Genomic DNA, 20,258 nt, shown 5'->3' with positions numbered 1-20,258 from the left:
CCTTCACATGTAAACAGCTCCTGTGTTCTGCCCTGGCTAAGGAAATAGCTGGGCTAATCTAGAACAGAATGAAGGCAAAAATAAGGACTTGAGCTAAAAGCTGTACACAAGGTCACAAAGGCAATACCAACTGACCTGTAAACAAAAACACAATAAAAAGGTAACAAGAAGGTAACAAGTTAAGGAACACAGCTACTAAAAGCAAACACCAAGAAAGAAAATACATTTAAGAATATGTTTATCCACTTGACCTTTTCAAGACACTTCACTGAAATGAATAGATAGGATTATATTGAGGAAAGTGAAAAGGAAAATAAAAGGTATCATACGTGCAGTTCACCATTCCTGCAAAACAAGGTAAGCAGAGATTGCTGAATTGTACAGAGGCAGATCATCCACAAATACAGGAAAAAGAGACAGTGAATAGAACTATGACCATGACAGAGAAGTACAGTTGCCAGCACTGTGCCTTCTTCAATTTAACACAGTCTAACCCTGTAATAGATAGAACAGGGAGACTGTTCAATTAGGAAAAATGAGCTCATCTCTAACGATGTGATCATTAATGTGCTGAAGCAAAGCTAAGGTGAAGAAATCTCCAGACCATGGTGCCAAGCAACTATTAAAGGACTGAGAGAAGACTACTCGCTCAATTTCTTTCCTAAGAAAAGGAAGGAAGACACAGGATTAGTACCAGAAAGTCAGGATCTGGGAGTGGGATTTTTTTTTTAAAAAAGTTATCTGTAACAGGTATTAAGAGAGCTCACCAACGATACAGTGGAGTAAGTTTTTCAAAACCAGTAATATGTGAAGCAAAATGAGGAAGATACAAAGCACCACAAGAAAGAAATTGCTGAACTCATAGTTTCCCTAATGGGCTGGTGCTACCCTAGCCATGAAGTGTAAGCCAAAATAGGAGAAAGCACTCATAAGAGCAAGCGGGCAGAGGAAATATCAGACTTGTTCTGGGATCTAGAGCAGGAAGTTTGTTAGTGGTTAGCTAGAGACAAGGACAGAGGTAAAGCCAATACCGCAGTATGAAAATAAAAACACTTGCAAATGAAAAATAGCATGAACATATCTGAAAAACAACTTTTTAATACAGTTTGACAACAGGAGGTTCTGCATAAGAACACAATTTTTTATATGAATGAAGAACGGAGTATGAATGACACATGAAGTGCAAAACTGTCATTAAAGTAACTGCTTTAAATGCTGTATGAGATTGTGTTATCCTCAAGTTAGTGGAGTAAGAACCTTACCTAACTATAACAGGAAGTCCTTTTTCCTCTCAACTACTAGTGGTCAGTATAGTAGCCCTGAGACTAAGTTGCAAGTCAGCCTAAGTGCATTTGAGACTACACATGCAAGAAGCAAAGAAGAATTTGGGAGAACTCAAAATACTCAAGAATCTACTGCTCAGGAAGGACACCTACCACTGCCAAGACAAAGATCACAGAATCCTACGGCTAGGCTTACCTTTTGACTTTCTGAAGATTATTAAACAAGCTGAAGAAATCAGGAAGGTAACTTCACACCAGAAAAACACTATTCATCATCTCCTTCCAAACCTAGACCACCCTTACACTTGACATCACACAAACTCAGTGAATACACCTCTTCAAACAAGATTTGTTTTTAAATTTTAAGGTAAAACCCATTATTTGTCACAGGTACAGATAACACTGAATTGCACTACAACCTGAACAATGCTTGTCATGGCTGTCTTCCCCAGCAAGAGGATACAGACACTCACCTGTCATTGGGTGCAATTAAGGGCCTCAACAGTAGTTTAGGCTCTCTATTGACCAGAACAAACATGAGAAAAATCACTCTTTGCCCTTCACGTAAGGGGAGAGGGCTGTGGCAAAAACTTTCTAGCAACTCATGCGCTGAGTGTTACTGGACAACTCTTCTGATCAGCTGAAGAGGAACTGTCTAGTTACAGCCCTTCCAACAACACTCAGGCCTGTGGAAGCCCCTACTTGGATAAGGCCTTCCAGAAATCCTTAGCTAGCATTTTTAAGAGAACACGTTTTACTTCTAGGCTAGTCAACTTGCACTTGTTGACCCTGGATTCTCTTCGCTTACCCACTAGCGACCTAACTTCTTTTGGACAGATCATCTCTTCAGGTATTTCAAGTTTTGTGTCTGGTGTCTGTGACAAAGTATCTGTGCAGTTTTACATTAAGTACCCTATAAAGAGAAAACTATAAAAAGAAAACTACACAGATTGAATAAATTGCAAATATGCATCCATTAAATATGGAAAGGCTCACATAGAAGCAAGCTAACACTTAAGAAAAATTACTCAGCTATCCACTTCACAAGACGATTCTCTTTCCCCTTCTCCAGAGTGTAACTCTGAAATGATTTTAGCATGCCTTCCCGATATTAGAGATGCCCTCATCCTAAGCTGTTTATCTTCACATCCTCAGAGACAACCTTAAACAGAGAAGGGAAGGAACAGACATTCAAAAGAGGTGTATGTTGGAAGAAAGGCTAAATTAAAGCTTTGTTGGAAACCCTATTTAAGTATCTGTCTAGGTGAATACCCAAACAAATCTATTTACCTTTCACGTATCTTCATAAGCACTCTTCTTATTCCATCTAATTACAAAATATGTATGTTTAAGGAGTGACTTTTCTCCCCTGTGGCTCTGCAGTGAAGTCATTATGCTCACATTGTGACTTAGTAATCCTTCTCCTTGGAAAAGATCATTATAATAACAATAATATGATTACACTGGAGGGTCAAAGAGACTGATTTGTGAGAAGCAATGCTATTCTCCATGGGAGCTGATGGATCTTAGATGGATAGAGGACTCCTTAACCAGAGTATCTCTGCCCTACTTAGGGAGCAGTATATATTGCTCTTTCCACTTCCAAATGCAGACCATGACCAACATGTATGATGAAACTAACATCTCTAGATCTTTTACTATACTTACAAAAAACCTATGGACTTTATTCAGCTACTCTTCCTAGAAAAGCTGTCACTATCAAGTCCATTTTATCAAGATTTGAACACAAATTAGAGACTTAAGCAAAAATTGTAAGAATTGCTATAGTTTTTGCATAGTTGTTTACTGTGTTTATTATCATGGGGCTTATCCTCGTGACCACTGAGAGGTGAAATTTTCAAAGATCCTTTGACCACAGATTCCTTTCCTGGAAGAATCAGTACCCTGAAGAGCTTTTGTATGACAAGTTCTTCCATACAGAACAACGAAGGAGTCCTGAACAAAAGGAATCCTGTGAATGCAATTTTAAGTTGAAAGCCAATTCACACAAAATAGGCAGTTCGACTTTATGAGTGGAAATCCTGGAAAACAGCCTCTCTATAAAGACGCATGCTTTTCCAGGGCTCCCTTCTTTCTGATCTGACTGCTGGAGGGAGTAGTTACTCCACAGCCAGTACCAGTAGGCACGATGTGGAATTTTACTGTCTTGTTTCACTGCTTTGTTTTTGACTTCTCAAGCACTTTTCTTTTTATTGCAAAATAGGATGGCATAAAAACCGACAAAATTTATACCTAGAACAATAATCTGGAGGCCATTTCTCTACAAATACCTTACCATTCAATGCATCTTCCATAATAAAGAACACAGAGGATTAGCGGCAACTGGATGACTTCCTGTAAAGTAGTGATCTAATCTTTTTTTTAACTTTTTATTTTTAAATATTTACCCACGTCCAAGATTCACGCTTTAAGATGTGTTTTATTATCTAATTATTTAGCCGTGACCATTTCACATCACCTTTTTACGGAAGGATTTGCATTCGCTCAGCCACAGGCCAATACCTTTCCCCAGTAAGCCTCCTAAAGCCAGCTGTACTGCATGGTTTCAAACAGACTAAATTTAGCCAGTTCTGTTCATCAGAGGAATGCTGTGTGTCAGCTACATCAAAGCCCAAGGGCAGCCTGATAAACACTGAATACAGGTCACGTAGCTCTGTAGCTAACAAACTCTAAGAGAGCTCGTACTCGGGGGCATTCAAAGCAGTTTTGTCATCAACAATCTAGTATCCCCTGAGCCCCCATGTCGTTCCCGTTGCTAAGCGACGCTGGTGTTAATGTCTTGGAGGAGAAAAACTTACCAGGCATCTGGCCGTTCATCTGGTTCTGCATGTGTGGTGCAGGAGGGCCCCCACCTACCAGCCCGTCGGAAGACATGTTGTGCGAGCGCGGCGGCGGGGGAGGGCCGCTCTGACTCATCCCTCCCGGACCCATAGGCATATTCTGTGTGGGTGGCTGAAAGGAGACAGTTTAGTCAAACACGGGAAGCAGTTAGGCTGACAAATATATTATACCTACATATGGCACGGCGGCTGCTTGCGTGCCTATATTGTCAGGCGGCGGGCGAGGAGGAGGCACAGGGAAGCCGTTCTGGCTTTCCCCCCCCCCTCATACGCTTAACTCGGTATTAATTTTCGCCAAACATTTAATATTTCTATCAATTTTACATGAGGTATTACAGGCAGACAGCGCTACCGCACCTTCGAGCATTGCTTCAGAATTAAAAAAAAAAAAACACAGATCAATGCCTCATTAAAAAATTATACCTGAACAGTTCGAGACTGCCAGAACTGCTCCCTCCCACACGGCAGCTCTCCTTCAAGGCAACGTTTGTTCAATGGAAAAATAACTCCTCCGTCACAGCCCTCTCCTATCACCGCTTTGTGGCCGTGAACAGACCTCGCACCAGGACAAAACAGGTACAAGAAGAGATGAAAGTCTCTAAATGCTCGTAGACCAGCAAAAAAAATTTGCACCTGGGTGTGGTAAAATGTTTGAGATCGCTCCTCTCTCCCCTGAAGCACCGAAGGCCTAGTTCATAATTTTGTGCCAAACACCCCCTACAGACTGGAAGCACATTAGTGCTGGCCTCCAAAGGTCCAGAGACAGCTGCCTAGAAAGGATGTTTTTGGCAAATTTCCTAATGAAATTGTGAGGAAAATAACTGAATAACCTTGAGAGTTCAAAGAGGGAGAGCAAGAAAAACAACAAATACAAGGGGGAATTCGCTATTAGGTTCTACGCTTGGCGATGGAAGGAGGCAAAGGAACGGCCAGTAGCCAGCTTCATTTTCCTATTAAAAACCCCTGTGAGAGCACGCTAGCCTCCTCACGAATCCTAGCCAAACGCTTTCAGGGGAATAAAAATCTCTGTGATAGAGAAAGCATGGGTTTCTGGAATTGAGGACCCCGTCTAAAAAGCTGTAACTATTCATGCAAAAGCCCTTCCCGTGAGAGAGGGATGGGTGTATTTTTCAGAAACTCTTCAGAGAAAGAACAGAGGGGGTGAACTAAGTTCTTGTCTAGCATAGCTCCCCATACCACTACATCTCCTCATTACAAGGCTCTTAATAGCAATGTGTAACACCCATGCAGCAGGAGGGGCAGGCGCTGAGCTCTGCTCTCTGTGGACAGAGACAGGACCCGAGGGAACGGCATGGAGCTGGGACAGGGGAGGGTCAGGCTGGGGGTTAGGGAAAGGGTCTGCACCCAGAGGGGGGTCGGGCACTGGGACAGGCTCCCAGGGCAGTGGTCACAGCACCAAGCTGCTGGAGTTCAAGAAGTGTTCAGACACTCTCAGACACATGGTCTGATTTTTAGGTGGTTCTGTGTGGAGCCAGGAGTTGGAGTCAATGGTCCTTGTGGGTCCCTCCCAACTCCAGATATTTGATGGTTTTAAGACATGTGTGCAATAGAGACATGTATTCACTTCTTAGGGAGAGGGGAGGAGGGAGCAGTACTGGTTTATTCTCTCAACATTCTTTCAGATGGCTCAAGCAGGTATTATTTTCCCTGCAATAGTCTTAGAAATACCTCAAGAAATTAGTAAAATACTTTTTCTCAGGAGGAGGAAGGAAGGAGATAAAGAAAAGTGCAAGTAGATGACTCTTATTAAATTCCTTCCACTCCTCCACAACAAAGAGAATGACCTTTCATGAGCAAGCTTCTTCCTCAACCTATAATAGAAGCAGAAGGTGAAGGTGGAAGTGAAAGGCAGCTGTGAACAGTAAGTGAAATGCAGCTCTGTTTTGCTTCATCTTCCTCCACTAGTGAGCAGCAGAAGGGATGAGTAAGGCCACATGAGCTAAGTTTTCCTTTCCTTCACCTTTTAAAGTCTGCTATCATCCTACCTTTCCATCTACCAATTATCTAAAACCAACGTACAGAGAAACAAATGAGAACACACACATTTTAGATTTTATTTAGGAAGTATTTTTTGGCATACAAGGAAAACCAATACTTGGTGGTTCTGCATGAGGAGCTGGAGCTCAGGGAATAACAACAACCCAGTACTAGGAAACAGATCAAAACCAAAAAAGCATCCCAGCTGAATGCTAGCAAGTCCTGTTAGCACTTGTCAAAACTAAGATGAACTTCTTAGATTCCAACTAAGAATCTCAACTAAATCTGATGTTCATACAACATGTTGATACTGAAAAATACTGTGAAGTCCTAAAAAAAATTACCTAATAGTTGGGTTTTATTCTGCAAATGCCACTGCACGGACACATGCATGCCCTTATGCATAGAAAGATGGACTAAAAAACTCCAAAGCTTGAGACAAAACTATATATTCTAACTCTGAGATCTATTCTAACTTGAAGTCAGCTATTGTTAAATACTAAGACAGATGCTGCAGGGATAAGAAACAGTGTTCAGAGAACATTCAAGGACAAGGGGGAAAAAAAACACCACCGAGGATTTTTAAAATCCCAATAGGTGCAAAACCCTGCAAAAGGCTTCAAACCACAGGGAACTGGGAGTAGGAGTAATTAAAGCACCCAAAAAGGTACTACCAGATAATTTAGCAAAAGAAGTTTCTACATACAGAAAGGGACAAAGACCTGTGTGAACCCATTTGAGAGCATTGAAAATAATGTTAAGAAAAAGGTCCAAGCTGCTAATAAATGTAATCTTTCATTAATATAAACTATCCCATAAGAAAACCAGGAGGTAGCAAACCCTGCACCCTTTAAGTAGCAGGATTGATTCTGGGAATCACAGAGCTCTCAGATTGTGAACCCTGTTCTCCAAGCTGCAAGTCTGCAGCACTTGATATAATAACAGTGAGGCACACAACACAAGGAACAAAATGCCATGGTATTGGTGACCGTGGTACATGTTTGGTTTGGGGAAAGCAATCACAAAAAAAATACTATAAAAGCAGAAGGACTCCAAAGACAGGCAACTAGTGATTAAAGACTGAATGCCTTTTACGCAAAACAAGTCAAAAAGGACAATTTTTTTTTTTAAACAGAGAGGAAACGAACGTAAAAGGATATGACAGAAATACAATTTAATGTATGATCCACAGAAAAAGTAGATCATCCAATTTATACTTTAACAACAAAGAAAACCCCAGGAGAACAGTCAATAAATTGAGGAATAACATTAAACATATAAGACACCACATAAATCACATAAACCTGAGGAATTCATCAACACAGGACATGAGAGCAAGGTTTAAATAGGATTTGGAGATAATTACACATACATATATGCAATAGAAACAGAGTTAGATTATATAGAATATTTTTAAGCATGATATAAGCCTTTATGTCAGGGTCATAAACCAATCACTACCCAGTAGTAATTAAAAAGAAGTGTCTGCTGCAGATATAATTATTCCCCAGTGAAATTCTGCCAGAGCATTTTTCTACTGGCTACACCCAGAAGAAAACAAGGAAAATATTTTAAAATGGCAATTTCCCTATTTCTATCAGTTATTCCACACTTCTAGAGGTAATAAACTTCTTTTAAATCACCTTTAATTAAAGGAGTATAACCTTGGGTCATTTAGCCTTTTTTGTTCTTTACAGAAGTTGAGGAAATTGATTATCCCAGGTAATATGCACTAGGCACAATGAAGACCTTTTGAAGTCCAAAATGACCACGTAATATTCAAAAGCCAAATTTTTTTTTAAGAAGTTAAAAAATAAAAAAGAAAACCGGCACAGTTTGTGAAAGCAAAGTGACCCAACATGAATCCTAATCTCCATCATTCGGATGAGATTACATCCGCTTGTAGGTGGGTTGACAGAACCAGAGGAAAGGCCACTTCTTATTTTGCTGGCTAAGTGACAGAAAGCAAGTTAAGATCTCTACTAATTTTATTCCAGTTATTTAGTAGAAAATTTGAAATTTTACTACAAGAAAAAATCAAAGAATTAGAAGTAAGGTAGTGTCAGACATAGCTTAACTTGTTAAACACTACTTTCTGGCTCACTTCCCCAAACATACCGAATATAATTTATTGCTACAAGCATTTAAAATTTATCAGAGCATGAAAAACAAAGAACTATTCTGCCTAATTCTGGTAAGCTAAACTAGATAAAGAATTAAATTTGCCTGCAATTATAAATTAATAAAAACTGAGACAAGAAAAATAAACATTTTTAACTGACAACTTTCAGCAAAATCCTACAAATCCCAAAAGTTATTTGAAAGCATAAACTTTTAAGAATAAGCTATAAAATAGATCAAATGCACAACAGCAAACAATAAAAATCTATTATAGTGGAATGGTACATCTGGAACTTTTATCTATCATTTCTTCCCTGCCCTCTGTCAAATTATCAGATTTCTCTTACCATCAATAGCAGGTTGAAAGATTTGTTTATGGAAAATTTATTGTTATATCAACTGAGGCCGAATACCAATTCAGTAGTCAACATTCCTAAAGCAGTAAAAGTGTAAAATACAAGAAATAGTGTTCAGCACACTTAAAAAAAAAAGTATCACTAATCAATACATCTAACGAAATACTGAAAGTACACTACCACAAATACAATTTTCTTGAAATTGTCTTAGAATAGCAATTAAGAACCACATGCAGTGCAAGCATAAAAGCTTCCTAATCTAAGAGAAGCCCTAACTCAGAATTTAATCAGTCATCTTTATTTTCAGTCCTCAAATACCCTGTTCTACAAAGCAAGATATCCCATCCCAAGAGATATCTTGCCCTGTGAATATCACATTGCTAATATCACAGCACCTGTCCCAGTCTCAGAGAACAGTACCCTGTTGACAGACAGTGATGGCACCTGCAGAGCACTTCCTGAGGTGTCCGAGTGGGAAATAAGATCATAAAGGGATACATTTCTGAGATCTGAAATCACCAAGATACACGTAATTGGGCTGTGACTCTTCTTTATCAGGTGCAGGGTACCTTGTACTGAGAACATCTTAAATGAAAAAATGAACCACCTCTAAAAATGAAAAAAATGAATCACCTCTCAGTAATACTTGAAGAGAGGGGATTTCTATGTGGAAAACATTTACAATGGCCTCTACTAATTAATGTACCACTGTTAACTACAAATGTAATTTGTGCTACCATTATCAGAAGTATGAGTTGTGACAGCAGCAGTAAGGAACTGGCTGTTAAATTACAATTCTTAAGTCCTGATTTACATCACTACCTCCAATAACCAGAAAAATTCTTGACTTGATATTTGAACAAAATGTTACAGTATTTTGTGACATAGTAATTAAGCATTTTACTCAAAGAAGAAACTGCAATCTTTAGTTGTTTCAAACTGTACAAATGGCTTCACAAAAATATCTCACTGTACAAATATTCCTTAACATCATTTTAAGGAACAGAAAAATTTAACCCTAAATTACTTAATGCCTCCATAGCAATAGCTCTTCTCTTACTTAAAGTCATCACACAATTCTTAACTCCCAATACAACTAGAAATTATTTAAATCAAGTTAAATGATCTGGTACAAATTCAGATTTTGTTGTGAGAGACTAGGAATAAGTTAACTGTAGGCATTAGCTTGGGGAACCCTCAGCTATAGAAACTAGGCAAATTAAAGGTACTTCACAGCTCCATAAAACACAGTTCATATCTGTCTTCAAAAGCAGGAACTTCCTGTTCCACAGCCATTTACACCCTGCCTCTTTGGCTTTTAAGATGCTTTAATATCTGGTCCAATATTTACAAGTTTTGCTTGCATTCAATAACCCTGGAGAAGAATTCCACCTCTATTCCAGGCAGAAGACCTTCAGCAAAAAATTAAGGCACAAGGAATCCTGCAGAAGCTGAGGCACATTTCATCGGGGAAATAGCAAAATGGTACAACCAGAAGGACTGGTATCCATACAACATTGATGCTGCCAGAGTGCCTGGTACCACCCTCGGCAAACTGTCTAGGGCTGAAACAGACACATACTGTACAGACACTACTGGAGAGAGGCAAATCACATCTTCAAGTACAGGAGAATTACATTTTGGAGCATAACCCTTAATGAAATTGGCTGTTAGCTTTTAGTGATTTCTGAAACAGCTTCAGAAGTTAGCAGGCAACATAGTTTCTTGCACACAGTGCACTAGCTCCCCATGTGGACATTTGATTAGCAATATAGGCACAGCAGCTCTCAGAAGTTGGAGTGATTCTCCTATTTCACCTGCAGTAGCACACTGTCTGAACTCACCCCTTACATGGTAACATCTTCAACCCCATGCTCTGGTAAGAATTTCTTTTAGTTGAAGTTCTGGCTTAAGCAGCTCCCTGCAGCTGCTCACCATCTCCCTTTCAGTCTTACCAACACAGCCCTGCAGTTAATCTGAACTAACCCAGATGGAGAATATCCACCTTCCCTCGTAATTAACCTGGACTGATTCTCCAGATTGGTTCATCACACAGAAACACTAAAACAGCAAACAGCAGAACCACAGCTGATGAGAGAACAGCACTGGTTATGTCAGCTTAACCAGGCACAGGGAACAGGAAATTTGTCAAACAGCCAGACTTCTTTCCAACATTTAAAAGCCTCTCCAGAGCAAAACAATCAACCTGGAAAAGCAATTTTTATTACAAGATTACAACACACATGGGTAACCCGAGGGTCCACAGTCTGAATTTTTTTTTTTTAAATGCATCATATTTAATTCCCTTTTGCTAAAGCAGGATGACTCTACTAGCCCCAAAAGGTACAAAGCAATGTATGTACTAGTGTTGTTGAAGAGACTCAGCAAAAGACTAGGTAAGTAGCAACTCACAAACCCTATATTATAGGCAATTTAGTTATTTTGCCCTTAAGTTTTCCTAGGAAAAAAAAAAAAAAACACCACATTAACAGTTCTACAAGATCTCCTATCCTCCTAATAAAGCGAAGTTTCTCAGTTCTGTGGTGACAGATGCCTTCCATGCTCTGCTTAAAGCAAGTAAATAAAGAAAATCTGACTAGTTATTTGTAAAACTAGTTCATTTGGTTAATACGCCATAACCACATTGCCTCCACGTTCATCTTACGTAGAAATCAGTGTTCATCCAGAGGTCAACTCAAATAGCACCCAAAGCCTCAAGCAAAGGAAACAGGTACAGCAGATCCATAGAGCAAAGGATTAATTGATACAGACACGCTATACCTCTGAAAGGACTTACACAGCTCCACAATGATGCATTGATTTTAGGACTGGTTATTAGTCCTAACTAGGAACTAGTCTACTGACAGAAGTAATTACATCTCATCTCTAATAGAACCGTAAAACCTCAAGAAAAAAATCTTCTTCACCATTTCATTGTGAAGTGTTTAGACTGAGATACTCAATGTTAATGCTAAATTATTAGAACTGTAGTACTACAAAAGGAACCTAAATGTTCCTTAATTTCTCATTCCTTAGCAACAAAGATGGCCTAAAACTGTCTACCAGAGACATTATTACTGTTGGAGCCTTACCCCTTCTGACTTGGGTGCACAAAACAGCAAATAAAGTAGAATGAAAAAAGAATTTAAAGAAGAAATAATGGAAGAAACTATATTCTTTGCTGAGACTGCAGACACAAATAAGTTACCTTTTATCAAATAAGGATTTACACCAGCTTGAGAATTCCTAGTAACAGTACAGAAACACAAAGCTTAATTTCTTTTCCCTATCCCAGAGCTGCTCCACTTGCCTCATTCAAAGAGCAGCTGGAAAATTGCTCATTTGTTAAAGTTTCTCTAACATGAAACTCCCCATTGAAAAGTATCTAAATTTCTTTTTTTTTTTTTTTTTTAAAAAAGAGTACAATTGCTGACAGTGGAAGAAATCCTCCTTGGAGTGTACCTGCATAACATGATGGGTATGAACGCCAACACCATTCCTCCTTTTCTCAGGAACATTAGCTAGTTTCATGCTCCTGTCATCACCTCCTATGGAGTGTTTGCCTTTCAAAAAGTGTTCTAGAAATTAGTTTTTGAGAACTGTTTATCAAACCTTTAATTAGAGCAATTATTCTTCAAAATTCACATTCCACTTCTAATAGCTCACTTGCCTTATGGCAGGAAACATTCAACATTTTTTATGCCATTCGTTATTAGTCCAATTTACACTTGAACTTGAGTTTGGCATGGACTTGTGTTCTGAAAGGCTAATCCAGAACAATATACCATAGTGCTTTCTGCATCTGTTTCAAAAATAATTTTATCAACACTTACCCTACTCCTCACTACATAAAGAATTAAGCCAGAGGTTCAAAGACCAATGCCAACTGTGATCATTAGGAAAGAAGATACCACTAATAGATTTTCTAGTGTGGTGTCACAGAGACCAGACTTTACCAAGCACTTAGCATGCACTCAGACATGAACTTCATTAATTTAGGATCCCCCATTCTTGGTAAGAATGAGGAATTTGTAAATTTTAAGTTATTGAATGTGAGTCACAGTTGGATTTCCTGGGTGCTGTCTTTTTTTTAAATTAGCATATTTTAAACAACTTTATACTCTGAATGAAGGACTAAAAGTAAAGCATGTTCTTCAGTTCCTAAGACAAATTTTTTTTCCTATAAGCTGATCATGTCACAAGTACATTAGAAGCACAGAGGGAACAGTGCCCATTTGAAAAGTACTGAAGTACTTTTAAGATGTTGTAATGATTGTTACCTCTTGAATCAGGTTCTTTGGAAGTAACCAATATTTCATTTTATTGACATTTGTTTTTATAAACATCCATCATCACTGTATAATGTGTTTTGTAACTATAATGACAGCCTGTGACAAGACTGAGACTAGATTGTGAAGAATACAGAAGGGATGACTAGTCCTATAAAAAGGATTCACTTCTGAGAGAAAATTCTCAAGAAAAGTCACTTCAATGTCTTCAATTTAGTAATATTGGAAAGGTTATTAAAAAATTAATGAAATGTTTAATGAATGCATACTTTTTTTTTTTTGCAACTCAGTGAGTTTTCTTACAAGTCACTTCACATACAGAATTTACCTTGCTGGTGGAATAAACTAGCACTTTTTATAAGATAGTTAAGATAGTATGTTACAGAAGTGAATAATCATCATAACCCTTTATCTTCATCATTCTTGAAATACACACTGAAATCAATTGCTCCACATACTGGCAGAAGGCAAGCAGCATTGCATGAGCAAGTCTGAAGAATTAAGTTTTTCTGTGTTTAAAAAGAAAAAACCTTTCCTATCACATAATTCCTGCAAACTTCCATATTTGCCCATTATAAATATGCCAAAAAGAACACGTTCAAGTGCAGTACAAGAACTTCCTTCTATTTCTTCCAGAAACGTGACAGCCATGAGTTGTTTTCTTATAAATACTTGGTAAAAAGAAGCAGCATGTGGAAGAGAGAAGGCCTGAGGAGATAAGGCTGTTTTCATTCAATAGTTAGCAATAGGTTTTTAATGTCACTAAAGCATTGTCTCAAGAAAGCATAAGAATTAAAAGTTGGGAAGGACAAGATGCCTGCTTTGCAGTTTGAGACACCACGTAGTTAGGAACACACACTGTGTGCATACTGCTTCTGTGCACACCGCTGTTTTTGGGGGGTTGGTCTTGGAAGTCCCAGTAACCACCTTTTAACTGCATCTTTGTTCTCTACACTTCAAGAAGACTGGTATTTTGCTGTTGCCTCCCTTAAAAGCAGACAAATGGAAGTCAAACGTGTTGAGTTTCTCAATTACACAAACCCTTTTTGGGAAGCTGACCCTATACCATGACAGTAAATAGACTTTCCACTGCTGTCCAAGAAAAGAACCGTCATAACTCATTCAGAGGCACCAAAAGCTGCATCAACTGCAGACTTAGCCACTGCTCCCATCCTGTTCAGAAGACAGGACAAAATAGCCCTGGTCAACTCAACAAATAGACTGGTCAGCTCAAGGAGATGAACATTTCCTTTGTCTTCTGATGTGAAGAAGGCCCCTTATCATGAGTAAATATAATATTCAACATCTACTGTGCATACAAAGACAACAAGAACTTTGTTGGAGCTTCAAGTCTTTCTAGATCTCTTCAACCACAGCCTGCAATGCTTAGTTTCACCTCTTCCTCACCTCTAAGCCCTTCATCAAAGCATTTCTCTGCACAACACAGTTGGTTCACTACACTGTTACTACCATTGCAGTAGCTTTCCACATAAAGTTTATATATTCTATTAAAAAAACATAGGTTTTTACACACCCAGCATCTTACTCCACATTGCATTGCTGCCTGCCACAACCCTTGAATTTAGTAAGACTGTTGAACAGCTGGCAGAGAAGTACATGCCAAATCACAGAATTTTTCTAGGTTGGAAGAGACCTCAAGATCATCGAGTCCAAGAGGCCAAGTGACTTCCAAGTCAGTTTAAGCTTCCTCAGGTCTGAAGTGGATAACAAATGAAGTCTGAACAAGTTTTACATTCAAAAAAGCTGTAGCTTGCATGTTCCCAAATTTCCCTGGCTAAAATGCATTGGGAAGATAGCTACCGTAAAGAATGATTTTCCAAATGCCTCAGCTAAAAGCCATGCTTAACTGATGAAATTACCACATCTCAGGCAGACCTTCAAAGATTTGACTTGGTAGGTCACTGCCTTTACATTTCAGTAAGGCTGAACACTGAAATCTCATTTTGTATTTTATCGTAGAAGAAAAACTAGGAAGCTGCCTTTCTATCCCCCACACAGTAATCCAAAGAAGGAAAAGCTAATTTTGTCACTACTACAGACTACACTTCACATGCAATATCAGAAGTGTACTTCAGTCCTGATCTGCAAGAGTCTTTCCCAGCCCTATCTTCATTTTTTTCTTAAGAGAATGTCACCACATTCAACAGTGAGAACAGGGCTGTGCACCAGGGACTACAATAAGGTCAAATTCATTTCCAGTTGTCATCAGAACCAGGATATGAATTAAGCCTCCAAAAAAACATTAGCTGAGTAATGCACAACCCTCTTAAAGGTTTCTTTCCCTTCCCCCACAGCTACAAGCTTGGATTTATAAAAAGAGAAGCCTCTGCAGGCACAACAGGTTGGACGTAATGAAGCACTGGTTTCTATAGTCCTCTAGGTACCAACTTGAAAAGATGCTTTGCTAGTAGCAATGACTGGAGAACACTCCTCCAGAGACCAAAGAAAAAGTAATTCAATTTCAGTTGGTGAGAACTAGTATCTAGGAATGGCTGTTTTATAGACATTCTTTTTAGCTTCATATTACAGAAATGAATCAAGACTATATTAATTCAAGAAAAGTCTTATTACCAAAAAAACAAAGAACTTACTCGTGTTACTCACAATGAACTCCCCAAGCTTTCTGATTAACACACACAAAAAGACAGCAAGCTATTTTCATGTTTGTTGTATCTTTCCTTACCATTCCATATGGAATGGAAAGGAGGGGAAAAGAAGTAAAAATTGGTGGTATGATACGAAATACAAGTTCAGAAATACCAATTCAGAGAAACTATCAATTAAACAAAAGGCAAATCCAACAAATGTTTCATTTGTAAAGCTATGCAGTTTCTCAGAATGAGTCTGCATGACCTTATTTCTTACACATCACTATCTACCACAAAGGTCACTTTCAGATAAAGGAGAGAAGCAAAACATTTAAGACATCCCTAAAATCCTGCAAAGCAGACATTTATCCAACCACCTCGCTCCATGGAGGCGGAAGAATGGATGATATTCCAGCAAAAAAAAAGTGGAAAATCCCCTGAACTCCCAACCTTTCCCTACAGTAGCAAGGGAAAAAAACAGTACTGTTATGTGAGGTGATGATGAGACGCACAAGGAAAACTCAGGTGAGAAAACGCAGTACACACAGGTTGTCTGGCTTAACTTATTAGCTAGCCTTTGCATGCTGCATCCCAGAATATCAGTCTTCAGCTAAACCGGTCAGATCGTGAGCTTGACCGAAGCAGTGAGAACATCAGACTCTAAACATAGCACAAAGAGACACTGCAGCTTGTATTCACTGTATAGTACCTTAAATACCTTCTTACCCACCCCAGTAGCCCAAATAAAATCTCTTCCCTCAATTTTACACCATTCCATACTTACTGCTGGTAGTAGAGACTGCATGTTCTGGTTGGAGTCAGCTATAGTGGCTAGGTAAACCAAGTTTGTGTGCAGCATCTGCTGGTACCTACCCAAGAGAACAACAGGAAAAAAAGACATTAAGTCAGGAAGACAATGTTACCTCATTTACTTCAACTCCATGCACGTCAAGAAAGCTACTTATGTAAAGTAAAATTAAAGAGACAGGGGTACCATTACCAGGAATCCTACACCTTTGTCCCACACTTCCCTATTGCCTCACCTTTCCCAGATCTTCTGTGACATCTGTGCCTGTTCTCTACAGCTCCTGTCTTGGTAGTTCAAGTCTAAAACGTGGCGATGCTGCTCTCAACTGTTTCACTTCCTGCCTCAAACCAAGTCACCAGGAGACATCTAGAGTAAGCGTGGCTGTTTGGTGTCATTTCTATCAGAAACACTAGGGAAAGGGAGCTGCTTTTGCTACGTCCCCAGATGCAAGGTATCACTTTAATATGAATCACAACCAAGAACAGTGCAAACGTTCCATCAGGACCCTGAACTTTGGAAGTTTGCTGGGGGATTTTTATTTTTTTGCGACAGAACCACATTCCGGAGTCTCAACATCCAGCCCACAGTCACATGAACAGATTTGAAAGCAGGAACAGAGTACAAATATGTAGCTACATGCTTGCACGCAGCTTAATATAGTAACTGTGCTACACCCTACTCATATCAACAAAAGCATTCCCATAAAGCCAAAACACTGATGTACGACCCCATCTTCCCCCCAGACTACCAGTTCTCTGAAGAAGGGCCTCAAGAGCCATACTGTGATACTCCACTGTCATCACATGATGGAATATTTGTCCAAGTAATGGGAAAATAATTCCCTCCTTCCGCAGCTGTCTCCCTGATCACTCCCCAGAAAGCCCAGTAGACAACAGATCTGCAGGGGATACTTTAGCAAGCCAGACTTTTAGGATAGATCTTGTTTGTTCTTAGGCAGGAGTCCCTCCTTCCCAAAGCTTAATTATGATACAGGAGATTATCTCAGTTATACAGCCCCATTTTTATTAGCATCATCATACTACCAACTTGCAGTAATCAATTTGCAACATTTAATTGACAAAAGCAATAACTATACAGCAAAAAAAAAAAAAACACAAAGTGCAGTATCTGCAGCAATACTCTGCTATTCCTCCCAGCAGTTTTCCTTCAATGTGAGCTAAACAAATCAACAATTGTGATCTGGATGAAAATTTATCCTGTCCACAGGATTTGGACCAGTATCTTACTGCGAGCATTCAGATGTCTTTCCTTTGTTCTGATAGTCCATTATGCACTGAATAAGGTGGTTATTCTCATCCAACATCTGAAACGATAAAGAAGCGTGAATTAAGTTTAGGTTTGTTTAGGGGATACTGAAGATAAATTTGGGTCTTGCTCTTATCCTTAGAGGTTTTTTTTTCCTTCAAGAAAAGTTAGCATTGCAGAAAGCTCTAATTTCACCAGTTAGTTATACAGCACTGTTAGCCTTCCCCCTTAGCTTTAGAAATTGAAATGATTTTAGTTAGAGACTGAAGTTTAAAGATTTTAAGCCACTGTTATGTTTGTGTAGTTCCCCATTCAGCCACCTGTGCTTGATCTACGAGCAGTTTTTCAGTTTCTTCACTTAACCTCTGCCAAGAAACATACTTCAAAGCGCACACCCCGAGTTTATTCCCCCCCTTCCACAGGGCACAGCCGTGAACTAAACCCGGTCCCCAGAGGCCCCGAAACGGCCGTTGGCAGGGCCCGATCCCGCCCCCTCAGCCGCGCACCCTCCCCGCGCAGCGGGCCCGAGGCCTCCGCAGCCCCCCGCGGGCTCGCACCCAGCCACCAGCCGCCCAAACCGGCCCCATAACCCCGCCGTGGGCCCCATTCCCCCCCCGCCCACCTTCTGTATGGCGGCCGGCGTGATCTCGCCCTTGCCCCGCTGCCGGGGGGGCCGCGAAGGCCACCGACATGGCGGCGGCGCCGCTGGCAGCACGGCCCCCGCCCGCCCCCGCCCCTTAAGGCGCCCCGACACGGCGGGACGCACCATCGCCAGCCCGCCGGGGGGGGGGGAGGAAAGGAGAGGGGGTTTTCTCGCGCTTTGGAGCAGGGAGGAGGGGAGCGAAGGAGCCGAAGTCATTTCAGAGATATTTTATAAAGGAGTGGGAGGCTGGGCTGGCGGTGCGCTGTTTGATTGACACCGCTATTTGTCACGCCGCCTGCCCGGACACCCCTTCCCCCCTGTGCGCTAATGGTACGTTCCATCCCAAGTCTCCCTAGCGCCGGACGGGCGGCGAAGTGGTACAGCCAGCGGGGGGGGGGACGTGGGAGGGTGGATGGGTGCTCTGCGGGGCTGATGTTACAAGGGCCGCGCTGCTCCCCCCTCCGCCCTTCGCGGCACTTGGTCGCGCCCGGGCAGCCCGCGCCGGGGAGAGGGGCGGGGCGGGGGGAGGCGAGGGGCGGGGCGAGGGGGGAGGGGGCGGGGAAGCGCAGAGCCCGCTCCGAGCGGCTGCCAAAACTGACAGGTGGAGAAATAAAATAAAATAAAAGGAAATAAATAAAATAAAATAAAATAAAATAAAATAAAATAAAATAAAATAAAATAAAATAAAATAAAATAAAATAAAATTAAAGTAAAGTTAAGTTAAAATAAATAAAATAAAATAGGTAAAATAAAATAAGGAACAAAATAAGTAAAAAGGAAAGGAAAGGAAAGGAAAGGAAAGGAAAGGAAAGGAAAGGAAAGGAAAGGAAAGGAAAGGAAAGGAAAGGAAAGGAAAGGAAAGGAAAGGAAAGGAAAGGAAAGGAAAGGAAAGGAAAGGAAAGGAAAGGAAAGGAAAAAAGAACACATAAAAGAAAAATAAGTAAAAGAAAAGAAAGTAATGTAAAATAAAGCAAGGTAAAAATAAATTAAAATAAGGTAAAATAAAATAAGTAAAATAAAATAAGTAAAATAAAATAAGGTAAAATAAAATAAGGTAAAATAAAATAAGAAATAAAATTAGTAAAATAAATTGAATAAGTAAAATAAAATAAGGTAAAATATAAAATAAAATAAAATAAGGTAAAATAAAATAAAATAAAATAAAATTAAAATAAAATAAAATAAAATAAAATAAAATAAAATAAAATAAAATAAAAGGTAAAATAGAAGAAAGTAAGGTAAATTAATGTAAAGTAAGGTAAAATAAAGTAAGGTAAAAATAAAGTAAGGTAAAATAAAATAGGTAAAATAAAATAAGGTAAAATAAAATAAAATAATAAATAAAATAAAATAAAATAAAATAAAATAAAATAAAATAAAATAAAATAAAATAAAATAAAATAAAAGTTTTGGGGGAGCAGCAGTGGGCAGCCCGAGCCCCCGGCTGCTTGGTGTGGGGCTGGTTTCAGCACCGGCCTCTGCAGCTTCCCCCTTACCAAGCGAAGTGGGCAAGGAGAAGCGCTCGCTGCCGAGGGTCAGGTCGCCCACTGCAGCCCCGCTTTTCCACTGCTGCTGCTGGGGGGGCTCTGGCCTCACCGCGGATCCTCCTGTGCAGATTTGCCAAGTCTTCAGTTCCTGTCAGGGCTGGGAGTCGCTGAGGGCGGTTGCAAAGCGAGGCAGAAGATGCACAGCCGAAGTTTTGGAAAATGCTTTATTTTCTCCAGGCACGTCCACTTCTCTATGTGCTGAGCAATGGGCCACGAGTGCTGCCTCCTTCCCTGCTTCCTGCTTCTCCGAGGCTGCCTCCTCTCCCCATCCAGATTGCTCCTCCTGGCTCCACTGTCCTGGCACTGACTGCCGCTGCCCATCGCCCTCATTCCCCTGTTCCCAGACTGCTGTCCCCAAGCTGCTGCACTCCCACTGCATCCCCCTCTCCAAGGCCCCTGTTTTAGGCCTGTTCCTCTCCATGCCCTGATTACACGGCACCCTGGCTCGATGTGACGGTAATCTGGCTTGCTGTCCTC

The 20,258-nt window shown here is 40.2% G+C and overlaps 1 protein-coding gene across 1 annotated transcript in view; it reads right to left on the bottom strand.

Annotated features, from left to right (window-relative positions):
• The window catches only part of SS18 (SS18 subunit of BAF chromatin remodeling complex), a gene marked incomplete at its 5' end in the record, with an annotated part of 38,693 nt that extends 20,410 nt beyond the window's left edge, over positions 1 to 18,283 (bottom strand). Inside the window, 5 exon segments of the mRNA XM_084281317.1 lie at positions 4,103 to 4,256; positions 16,302 to 16,386; positions 17,573 to 17,649; positions 18,214 to 18,261; positions 18,263 to 18,283. Coding sequence (XP_084137443.1) covers positions 4,103 to 4,256; positions 16,302 to 16,386; positions 17,573 to 17,649; positions 18,214 to 18,261; positions 18,263 to 18,283 — 385 coding nt within the window.
• Positions 18,284 to 20,258: the final 1,975 nt, after the last annotated feature.

This window comes from Netta rufina (genome assembly GCF_964035555.1).
Source record: "Netta rufina genome assembly, chromosome: 2".
Taxonomy (NCBI): domain Eukaryota; kingdom Metazoa; phylum Chordata; class Aves; order Anseriformes; family Anatidae; genus Netta; species Netta rufina.
Note: the sequence above shows the minus strand (reverse complement) of the source record. Positions and strands in the feature narration are given on the sequence as shown.